General features: G+C 38.0%; 1 protein-coding gene across 1 annotated transcript in view; it reads right to left on the bottom strand.

Annotated features, from left to right (window-relative positions):
• The window catches only part of CR1 (complement C3b/C4b receptor 1 (Knops blood group)), a 251,622-nt gene that overhangs the window by 201,808 nt on the left and 37,254 nt on the right, over nucleotides 1-12,560 (bottom strand). Inside the window, 2 exon segments of the mRNA XM_036014974.1 lie at nucleotides 1,284-1,679; nucleotides 8,633-8,718. Coding sequence (XP_035870867.1) covers nucleotides 1,284-1,679; nucleotides 8,633-8,718 — 482 coding nt within the window.

Raw genomic sequence — 12,560 nt, 5'->3', positions numbered from 1 at the left:
CTACTCTTTCCCTGCATGAGGTTTAGAACATATCCATCAGTTCACCAGGCACAGGAACACTTCTTATGGTGCTGGCTGTTTAGTACAAAGGTATTAGTATTGGTGGGCTTCCCCATGCACATATTTGCTAAAAGGTCATCTAATTTACAGCTTCAGCTTTCAGATAATGAGAAGATTGCCTGAGTGTAAATCTATTTAACAGACTTCCCTTCATCTCTGTTATCGTGTTCTTATGATTGAAGTTAGCAAAATTCATATTTATATCTCTGTCTGTTTGTCCTGCCAGCTGCTCTCTCAGTGATCACACAAGCTAATACAGGTTGGTGGCAGCACAGTGAGCTTCACCTCTATCCCTGTGTATCCACCACAATTATTTACCAAGCCACTCCTAAGCCAGCAATTTTGGCATAAGAAGACAAAACAAGCCATCAAGAACAAAAGCCCCTCAATATGCCTGTCCTTGTAAAGAGAGGGCACATTGCTTAGAGACTATGTGAGTCAATGTTTCAGCCCTTTTGATGTGTGCTTAGAGCATGAAAACTCATTTTAATGTTAGCCTAATTGATATCTAATGAAAGGTGAACGAAAAATCTCTTTGTCTTTTAGAAAGATACTTTCACTTTTAACTTCATATTCCTGATGGTAAAATGTATGATGTAGAACAGAATAGATACACTCTAAGGTCCTTGTGACTATTCTGAAGCTAGGATGTTGGTCCTGATAAACAGTCTTTCTTTCTGTGATGGGTGCTGATAGAAATATGGAAAGAACCACAGCATTCAAGCTCCAAGGTGTGACACACATGCATTCTATTCTTGCATATGCCACTTACTGGCACCTGATTTGGACGATTTACTTAACCTCTGAAAGACCAAACTAACTTCAGTGTCATATAGATAAGTGATTAACACTAATTGAAAGGAAGGTTGTGAGATAATGCATATGAAGTACTTATGACACAGTTGACCAGAAAATTCACATCATTTTTCCCATGTAACTGAGAGCCAGCTGTGTGGCCTCAGAATTATCCAATATGAGAGTCCCAAATATCTCCTTTCTTGATTAATTAAGCTCTTGCTTCTCCAGATGAAGGCACAAGCACAGAATGTGCACACACACACACACACACACACACATATCCCTTGTTTATTTCATGCTTCATCCCAAGAAACTTCCCTCACACTCTTCACCACGCATCTTCTCCCCAGAACATACACCAATACCCTGGTCCTCCTACAGCCCGGGTCCTGTGCAGGCCCCTTCAAAGCCTCAGTCAGACTCACCCCGGAAGCAGCTGGGCAACTCTGGCTCCCATCTGTTTTGGGCCTGGCATCGCACACTGGAGGATCCTTTCATGACAAAGCCAGGCTCACACCTAAACCTCACGATTTCATTTAAGGAGAAGAAGCTTCTGTTCTCAGACACCCTTATTCCATTTTCAACTTCTGGAGGGGTGCATTTATTAGGTATGAGGCACTGAGGCGGAGGGCCACTCCAGGTGCCGAAATGATTGTCTTGGCTGGTGCAAAAGATTGACTTCTCACCCACAAGGACAAACTTTTCCCTTGTCTTTCGATTAGTGCAGCTATAGGTCACCACCGTTCCATATGGGAAATACTCTCTGTTGATGCTATAATAATCTCCATGGGCTATGGCTGGGGGTGGCCTGCAATGAATACCTAAAGAGGGGACAGCAAGTTAAACAAAACTTCAATATCTTATAAGCTATATTTATACATTTTGGCAACCAGGTTTTTAAAAATCCAATTCACTAAATGTGAATATTCACAACACCTCTCTCTGCTCTTGTCTAATCTTTTCTAATGTACAGACATGTCTTTGCACAATGTAGATTCAGTGATCACGATGTGATGGCTCCTGCCCTTCTCCATTAACATTATTTCAATAAATGTGTCATATCTTAAGTGTCTCATTTTAAGTGAGAACTTTCATGTTATTTCAATGTAATTAATTAATTCAGTTCTCTTTCTATAGAAGGCATTTGGCATTATTCTATTGGTTAGTAATATGATGCAGCACACAGTATGGCATCTTTACCGAATAAACAAAAACAAAATCTCTGGCACAACTAATAAAATAGAGATAAAGCACAAATATGAAATATCACACCTGACCCAATAGTCACAGATTCAGAAGAAATAAAAATAACTGAGTATGTGTTCTACTGTATCCTAGTAAGTTGGAAAATGTGAGTATTAAGGATATAGTGCCAATATTGCCAACGTTTTGCCAAATATTGAGTCAGAAAAATGGAGGATATAGAAGTGGGGAAAATGTGTTAAAATGCTACTCATAAAAACATTTTGAAAAACACACCTCATTTTATGGACAATTTAAGTCTAATATCTAAGTATGAGATTACTCCTAGGCATTTTAAAGCTTTCCAAATGATACAACATATTCTCTGTCATTTTTGGCAGGTATACATTAACATAGAAAGATATTTATTTATTTATTTTTACTTTAAAAATATTTAAGAAGATACAGATTTCTTGTAGAATATTTATAAAATATAAATGAAAATTACCTTTAAGTCCATTACCTAGAAGCACCACTGGTAATTCTTTAATCTGTAATCTTAAATAAGAGCAGACACACACAGCATATGTTTTCCAAAATACGTTTGTTGTCTTAATAATATTTCAGTGTAACAGTGTATTCTACAATTTAATTCCTTTTTAGCTTGGGATAGATTTTTTTTGTATTTTTTTATTTTAGTCATTGTTCAAGTACAGTTTTCTGCCTTTTATTCCCATTCCAGCCCACCCACCCATCCCTCCCCAACTGCCTCCCATTTCAACCCCCAGCTAGTTTTTGTCCATGTGTCCTTTATATTTGTTCCTGTAAACCCTTCCCATTCTCCCCTGAAATACCCTCTTCTCTCCCCTCTAGTCTCTGTCAGCCTGACCTCTATTTCAGTGTCTTTGACTATATTTTCCTTGTTTCTTTGTTTTGTTGTTTAGGTTCCTGTTAAAGGTGAGATTATATGGCATTTGTCTTTCACTGCCTGGCTTATTTCACTTACCGTAATGCTTTCCAGCTCCATCCATGCTGTTGCAAAGGGTAGGAGCTCTTTCTTTCTTTCTGCTACACAGAATTCCATTGTGTAAATGCACCATAGTTTTTTGATCCATTCATTTACTAATGGGCACATAGGTTGCTTCCAGCACTTAGCTGTTGTAAATTGTGCTGCTATGAACATTGGGGTGCAAAGGTTCTTTTGGACTGGTGTTTCAGTGTTCTTAGGATACAGTCCCAGCACTGGAATTGCTGGGCCAAAAGGCAGATCCATTTTTAGTTTTCTAAGGGAGTTTCATAATATTTTCCATAGTGGTTGTACCAGTCTGCAGTCCCACCAACAGTGCACCAGGGTCCCCTTGTCTCCACAACAATGTCCATCACTTGTTTGTTGTTTTGTTTATGATGGCCATTCTCACCAGTGTGAATTGGTATCTCATTGTGGTTTTAATTTGTATCTCTCTGATAGCTAGCAATACTGAACATCTTTTCTTGTGTCTCTCGATCCTCTGTATGTCCTCCTTGGAGAAGTGTCTGTTCAAGTCCTTCACCCGTTATTTAATTGGGTTGCTTGTCTTCTTAGAGTGGAGTCGTGTAAATTCTTTATATATTTTGGAGATTAAACCCTTGTCTGAGGTATCATTGGCAAATATATTTTCCCATACATGTGGTTTTCTTTTTATTTTAATACTGTTTTCTTTAGCTGCAGAGAAGCTTTTATTTTGATGAGAACCCATTTGTTTATTCTTTCCTTTATATCTCTCCATCTAGGGGACATGTCAGTAAAAATGTGTCTGCATAAAATATCTGAGATTTTCCTACCTACATTCTCCTCTATGATTTTAATGGTGTCAGGGTTTACATTTAAGTCTTTTATCCACCTGAATTTATTTTTGTGTATGGTGTAAGTTGGTGCTCAAGTTTCATTTTTTTTTTTGCATGTAGCTGTCCAGTTCTCCCAACACCATTTGTTGAAAAGGCTATTTTTACTCCATTTTATGTTGCTGCCTCCTTTGTTAAATATTAATTGACCATAGAGACTTGGGTTTATTTCTGGGCTCTCTGTTCTGTTCCATTGGTCCATGTGCTTGTTTTTATGCCAGTACCAGGCTGTTTTGATTCCAGTGGCCTTGTAATACAGTTTGTATCAGGTATTGTGATCCCTTCTACTTTACTCTTCTTTCTCAAAATTGCAGCAGCTATTTGGGGTCGTTTATGGTTCCAAATAAATTTTTGCAGTGTTTGTTCTATGTCTGTGAAATATGCCATTGGTACTTTCATAGGTATTGCATTGAATGTGTAAATTGCTTTGGATAGTATGGACATTTTGATGATGTTAATTCTTCCAATCCATGAACACGGTATATATTTTCTTTGTTTGTATCTTCCTTGATTTCTTTCCTCAGTGTTATGTAGTTTTCTGAATACAGGTTGTTTACTTCTTTGGTTTGGTTTATTCCTAGGTAGTTTATTTTTCTTTTCACTATATCAAATGAGGATGTTTTCTTGATTTCTTATCTCCTGTTTCATTGATGGTGTACAGAAATGCCTTTGATTTCTGGATATTGACTTTGTATTCCGCTGTTTTGCCAAATTCATTTATTAGGTCAAGTAGTTTTTTGGCCGAGTCTATTGAACTTTCTATGTATACTATCATATCATCTGCAAACACTGACAGTTTTGTTTTCTCCTTTCTGATTTGGATGCTTTTTATTTCCTTTTCTTGTCTGATTGCTGTGGCTAAAACTTCCAGTACTATGTTGAATAGAAGTGGTGAAAGTAGATATCCTTGTCTTGTTCCTGATGTTAGGGAAAATATTTTAGTTTTTGCCCATTGAGTATGATGTTGGCTGTAGGTCTCTCATATATGGCCTTTGTTATGTTGAGGAATGCTCCCTCTATTCCTAGTTTGCTGAGTGATTTTATCATAAATGGGTGCTCTACATTATCAAATGCTTTTTCTGCATCTATTGATATGATCATGTGATTTTTGTCTTTGCTTTTGTTTATGTGATGTATTACATTTACTGGTTTGTGAATATTGTACCATCCTTGCATCCTTAGAATGAATCCCACTTGTTCATGGTATATGATCTTTGTAATGTATTGTTGGATGCGGTTTGCCAGTATTTTGTTGAGGATTTTCATGTCTTTGATCATCAGTGATATTGGCCTCAAGTTTTCTTTCTTTGTTGGGTCTTTATCTGGTTTTGGGATTAGGATGATGTTGGCCTCATAAAAAGAGTTTGGGAGTGTTCCATCTTTTTAGATTTTTTTGGAATAGTCTTTCAAGGGTAGGGGTTATCTCTTCCTTAAATGCTTTGTAGAATTCTCCTGTGAAACTATCTGGTCCAGGGCTTTTGTGTGCCAGAAGTTTTTTGATTACTGCTTCAAATTCCTTTGCTATCATTGGTCTGTTCAGGCTTTCTGCCTCTACTTCACTGAGTTTTGGAAGATTGTATTTTTCTAGAAATTCCTCCATTTCATCTAGGTTTTCAAATTTCTGGGCATACAGTTCTTTGTAGTAATTTATTACAATCCTTTGTGTTTCTGTAGTATCAGTTGTAATCTCTCCTCTTTCATTTCTGATTGTGTTTATTTGGGTCTTCTCTCTTTTTTCCTCGATGAGTCTGCTTAAAGGCTTGTCGATTTTGTTTATCTTTTCAAAGAATCAACTCCTGGATTCATTGATCCTTAGAATTGTGGTCTTAGTATCTATTTCATTTAATTCTGGTCTGATCTTGGTTATTCCCTTCCTTCTTCTTGCTCTGGGCTGTCTTTGTTGTTGTTCTTTGAGTTCTTGTAGACATAGGGTTTCTATCTTGTAGACATAGGGTTTCTATCTTTTTTAGGTAGGCCTGTTTTGCTATGAACTTCCCTCTCAGGACTGCCTTACCTGTGTCGCATAGTTTTTGGGTTGTTGTGAGCTCATTTTCATTTCCAGAAATCTTTGATTCATTCCCTAATTTCATTTTTGACCCATTCATTGTTTAATAGCATGCTATTTTATCTTCATGATTTTGAGTGTTTATTGTTTTTCTCCTTTGGGTTGGTTTCCACTTTCAGTCCCTTGTGATCAGAGAAAATTCTTGGTATGATTTCAATTTTCTTGAATTTGTTGAGGCTTGTTTTGTGTCCTATCATGTGGTGTATCTTTGAAAATGTTCCATGTACATTTGAAAAGAATGTGTATTTCGCTGCTTTGGGATGAAGGGCTCTGTATATATCAGTTAAGTCCATTTCATCTAGGGCATTGCCACAATGTGGCACTGTTCAATGCCACAGTATCTTTGTTGATATTTTGTTTGGAAGATCTGTCCATTTTTGACAATGGGGTGTTAATATCCCCCACTATAATTGTGTTGCTGTCAATATCTTTCTTGAAGTTCTCTAAGATTTTCTTTATGTATTTATGTGCTCCTGTTGGGACTGCCCTGCCTGGTCTCAGGAATCTATAACCCCCCGTGACTTAGGCTGAGTGAAAGATCTCCAGACCAGAAGCCATGAAGGAGACAAAACTTATTTCCCTGGCATGAACGCTGCCTGTTCTAATGTCTGGCTCTCATTGCATGATCAGTGGTCAATGACGGGTAACAATTCTCTAAGAAAGAGAATGAATGTAAGACAGATGCAATCATGTGAGAATGCCCTAAGGGAAGAGACTCGGAGCTGTGGATACCAAGGGGTGATGGACATCAACCCCTGCCTCCTTGGCTTTGTCAAAGCTTGAGTCCTTTTTAGAAATCCAAGTCTCCTGGCTGCCTTTGTCTTCTCTGTTAACTCAGTCCTGTGGAAATAGCAGGGGCGGTGCAGCCCAGACCAGAAACGGTGGATCCCCGGGGTAATCAGGACTGGTACATAGAATATGCAAGATACTGTGAGATGTTTGCTGGAGGACGTTATTAACTTCGAATTTAAAGGCACAGACAGGAAACCTTTGGAACCTGTAGTCCTTTCATATGTTAAAACCCCATTCATTGCCCAGAATCCCAGTAGGGGTTCTGTCTGCACCTTTGTAAGTCACCTACATCTTTTGATCTTTTCTGCCAGACTGTGAATCCACAAACTAATTCTGTTTTCTCAATAAAAACCTGCTTGGGAATGGGGACGAGGTGATCTCCCCACTAGAGAGAGTTGCCATTCTGTTTTTACTTCCCCACAAAAACTGCTTGTCACTGTGTATGTCTTTCTCGTGTTTCAACGAGCCATCCACAGTGTTCCACTCTCACTGCTGGCCGGTGAGCATGCATCATGCTACTATGTTGGGTGCATATATATTTACAATGTTTATGTTTTCTTGGTGGATTCTTCCCTTGAGTATTATGAAGTGACCTTCTGGGTCTCTCTTTACGGCCTTTTTTTGGAAGTCTATTTTGTCTAATATGAGTATTGCTACCCTGGCTTTTTCTTCCTGTCCGTTTGCTTGGAAAATCTGTTTCCAGTCCTGCATTCTCAGCCTGTATTGGTCTTTTATTCTGAGGTGGGTCTCTCATAGGCAGCATATGTGTGGGTCATGGTTTCTTATCCATTCAGCCATTCTATGTCTTTTAATTGGAGCATTTAATCCATTTACATTTAAGGTTCTTATTGATAGGTACTTATTCATTGCCATTTGCGTACCTGTGTTCCTCTCTCTCTCTCTCTCTCTTTTACTTCATTTCCTTAAAGCAGTCCCTTTAGCATCTCTTGCAAAGCTGGTTTGGTGGAGGTGTATTCTTTTAGACTTCTTTTGTCTGGGAAGCTTCTTATTTGATCTTCTGTCTTGATTGAGAGCCTTGCTGGGTAAAGTAGCCTTGGTTGCAGACCTCTGGTTCTCATTACTTGGAATATTTCTTGCCATTCTCTTCTGGCTTGGAGTGTTTCCATTGAGAACTCAGCTGCTAGCCTTATTGGGGCTCCCTTGCTGCCTGAAAGATTCTCTCTTTGTCTCAAAATTTTGCCATTGTAATTATGATGTGTCTTGAGGTGGGCCTCTTTGTGTTCCTCTTGATTGGGATTCACTGTGTTTCCTGGATTTGTGTGAGTTTTTCTGTCATATAATTAGGGAAGTTTTCCATCATTCCTTTTTCAAATAGGTTTTCTATCCCTTGCTGTTTTTCTTCTCCTTCTGGTATCCCTATTATATGGAAATTATTATGTTTCATATTGTCTTGCATTTCTCTTAACCCCTCTTCATTCTTTCTGAGCAGGAAGACAGCATGCCATGTCAAAGAACAAGGAGGAAGGGAGAGAGCCACTGCTTCAATACATGACATGATGTTGAGAGTTGACAGAGAGGAAGCTGGGCTACTTTCACTAACTTTGCATTTGTTTACTTCCCTGAAGAGAATGATCTTCAAATTGGGAAATGTTCAGCCAACAAAAGAGGAAGCTGGGGGCTGTTTTAACTAGATTATACACCAAGATAAGGAAAAAAAAACCAGAAAGCCCTAGAAGCTTAGAATACTGCAAGCACTTTTCATCATATGATCACTCTCTTTTGAAATTCTGGAAGAACATCATTGCCAAGAGAAATGAGACTGTTTCTTAGTAATTCCAGGGGGCCGATGCTAGGATTAACTGGTGGGACAAATAGGAAGAGATTGTAACTCACGTTCACAGAGCGGTGGCTCCATATCCCAAATGACAGTATTATCTGAGATGATACATTTGGCAGATGGGTGGCCAATGAGATGAAACCTGAAGGTAAAAAGTGAAAATTATTCCATCCACCTCCCATCAGCTTCCTCACAGCAGGAATACAAGGCAGATCTGACAACGTTTGATCTGGGGGAAGTCTAGGGACTAGCCTAAAGTCCACTTGTTTGATCTGGGGTTTCTTGTTTCTCTTTTCCTGTCCTCTCACTATTGCAAGGGCTATTTCATCTTTAATTTCTCATGACAATACTCTGTTTCTTAACTTTTGGCTTCATTATGGATTGCACCAAGGAACCAAAATAAACAATCCTTTTGTAGACCTGTTCAATACTTTACCTCTTAAATTCTGTATTTTTCTCATATTATTATTATTGCCAGTTTTAAATCTTTGCATTTTCCTAATATGCATATATAATTAGCACTGCTATGTCATTTTAACTTAGGCATGGTTCTTGTAAGCATCATTATATGTGGTGCTCTTGATCCTATTTACAAGCCATTGTATTTTGTATATGAAGCAGAAAGGTGAACTATTTTAGGTGTTCTAATAAATTGAAAGTTAAATATCCCATTTTTATTTCATTAGAAATTTCATTTCATGTGTCCATATGGCATATCTACACAAACATTTGTTCTTAGGTCTATATTCTCAATTTTAGTGTGGTCAAAATATGTATAGTTTACCTATTGCCCATGTAATATAAGTATAGCATATCTTTTCTTGCTCTCTCCAATTTTTTCCAAGTTTTATGGATACATTTTACAACTTTGGAGGTTGTTAATTAATTATTACATTGCAGAGTTTCAATTTTGAAAAATTAGTTCTATCATTCCATTAGGGTTCTTAACTTTGTTGCAAATATTTGACCATGCTTTTTGAAAATTATGTGTTTTTTTTTCTTTTTTGGATTTTACAAGTTTTACATCACTGGTAGTTTTTTATACTTCATCATTTTTCGTTTTTAAAAATTTTTTTCTGGATGGCCTGGATTTTTTCCTACTGTGTCTACTTATGTGTCATAACTTTTTCGTGAATGTATATTTGGAGGCTATAGACATGAATATAGCTTGGCTCATTAGAAACACTATCTTTTGCAATTTAGTGATGGAAAGGATTACAGTTATATCAATGTGCATCAACATTTTTGCAGGGTTTATAGTTATGAATTTCCCTTCTGAATTATTGCAGTCACTAAAATTTCTTTTATTTTTCTTCTTTCACATTTAAAATAAATTTATCGGCATGGCATTGGTTAATATTATTTATAGGTTGCTAGTGTGCAATTCTATAATACATTATCGGCATATTGCAATGAGTGTTTGCCACCCAAATGTAATCTTTTTCCCTGAAATAAGAATGTTTCCCTAGTGATGGGTAGGTATGGATTATTATTTTTCTCTGTACCTTTTTTTACCAGTATTTTGAATCCTCATACTGTCTGTCTTACACATAGCTTCTCTTTGGTCTCTTTCTTTATTCTATTTCACCGAATTCACAGAGAATTTGGTTATTCTTTTCTTACTTTCTGTACTAATTTTATTCAACATTCAATGTGTTTGTCATAGATTTTTAGTTTGACAATTGTGCTTTTCATCCGTGTGGAAACATTCTCAGTTTTCAAGGGGCTTGAAAGAAACAGCATGCAACTGAATCCTACTAAAAATATAAACAGGAATGGATTCCAAGATGGCTTCAGAGTAGGTGGAAGCTACACAGACTGGCTTTTGGCACTCACCAAATTACAGGTAAATTACACAGCCGCCAACCTGAACAACCAACTGAACTCTAGCTGACCTGAAATATTAAACCAGGATTTACAGAGGAAGTCACATAGCTGCTGGAAAGACAGGCAGAGATGCAGGAAATGATAGCCCCTGCATTCACGTGCAGCAGTGGCCTCAAAGCCAGAGAGACAACATGACTGCAAAACTCCATCCTCCTAGGAGTGTGAGGTTTCATCCCCATTCAGAGAGACCCAGCCTAAGTAAGGGCAAGAGAGACAAGAAGGGGAGCCCTCATAGCAATTGGTGGTAAAAGTCAGTGGGAATGCTGTCTGCCTGAAATATTCAGATGGCACACTGCTAGGGAAGAGCCCTCCTATTGTTACAGAACCAGCCTGGGGAGTTCACAGTGCAGACTCTGACTGCTGGTAGGGCCACATGGCCATCTCTGGGTTCTGTGGAGGGATCTGCTGGCTATACACAGAAGTGACTTTAAGGGACTGTCTTTTTAGTGGTGATGCTTTTGGAGGCAACCCAGACAGTGGCCACAATATGTGGCTTGGGAAAGAGAGGACAGTGCACCCCACCTGGAGTGCACAGCCAGGTGCCTGCCCATCACTTTTTGAGTCACTCAGCTGGCCTGGTCCTTGTGTCTTCCTGTAGGGTGGTTTCTGTCTGGAATCAGATGGGCAAGTGCCAGGCTGTGTGGCTACATCATTAGGAGTCAAATCCAATCTCCATTGCTAGTTCAGCCTCTGCTACCTTGAGAAGGGGAAGAAATGCCCACTTCTTTTCAAAAGGGTTGTAGACACTGCCTATAATGAGAGACCATTAGGATGAGGACTGGCCGTATATGAACAACCTACAGACAACATCATACTGAAACACTAACTGAGAGTGTACCCCTTAATATTGGGAACAAGTAGATGTCCACCTTCAATTCTCTTGCTCAACATATTCCTGAAAAGGATATGCGGTTGGAAGTCCTTGACACAGTAACCAGACCAAAAGGAAAAACAAAAGGTATCCAAACTGGAAAGGGGGAAGTACAATGGTCATTATTCACACATGACACAATACTGTACATACAAAATCCCAAATATTCCCCCCAAAAGCTCTTGGTTCTAATAAATGAATAGGACAAAATATCAGGATATAAAACCAATATTCAGAAATTGGTGAGAATTTTATGCACAAATAATGAACTATCAGAAAGAGAAACTACAAAAACAATCCCCTTTACTATTGCAACAGTAAAATAAGGTACCTAAGAATAAATTTAACCAAGGAAGTAAGAGTACTGTACTTGGAAAACTGTAGGACATTGAAGAAAGAAAATGAGAAAGATACAAATAGGTAAGATAGAAAAATTAACATCATTCAAATGTCCATACTACCCAAAGCTATCTGTAGATTCAGTGAAATTCCACTAAAATATCAATGGCATGTTTCACAGATCTAGAACAAATAATTCAAAAATGTGTGTGGAACCAGAAAAACCCTGAATAGCTTCAGCAGTCTTGACAAAGAAGAACAACGTTGGAGGTATCACAATGTCTGATGGCAAACTATACTACAAGGGCATGTAATCAAAACAACCTGATACTGGTGTAAGAACAGGCACGTAATCAATGGAACAGCACAGGGAGCCTAGGAATCAACCCATGCCCATATGGACAATTAATATTTGACAAAGGATACAAGAGAATACAAGGAAGTAAAGGTAGTTTCTTCAAGGAATGTTGCTGGGAAAACTCTACAGGTACATGTGAAAAATGAAACTAGACAACTAAGTAACTCTATGCACAAGAAAAACTGAAAATGGAAAAAAAAACCTGTCAGTTGTAAAACCATAAAAATTCTGCAAGAAAACTTAGACAGTAAAATCTCAGACATCTCACATAGCAATATGTTTGCTGATATGTCTCTTAACGTAAAGGGCACAAAAGAAAAATAAATAAATGGGAGTATGTCAAACTAAAAAGCTTCTTCACAGCAAAGAAACCATAAAAAAAAAAAAGAAAGAAAAGGGAACTCACCCCATGGGAGACCATATTTACCAATGATATATCCAATAAGGGGTTAATTTCCAATATATATAAATAATTTATACAATTAACACCGGGAACACAAACAATCCAATTGAAAAAGTGGGTGGAATA

The sequence above is a fragment of the Phyllostomus discolor genome, chromosome 14 (genome assembly GCF_004126475.2).
Source record: "Phyllostomus discolor isolate MPI-MPIP mPhyDis1 chromosome 14, mPhyDis1.pri.v3, whole genome shotgun sequence".
Taxonomy (NCBI): Eukaryota; Metazoa; Chordata; class Mammalia; order Chiroptera; family Phyllostomidae; genus Phyllostomus; species Phyllostomus discolor.
The sequence above is the reverse complement of the archived record's forward strand: the minus strand, read 5'-3'. Positions and strand labels throughout refer to the sequence as shown.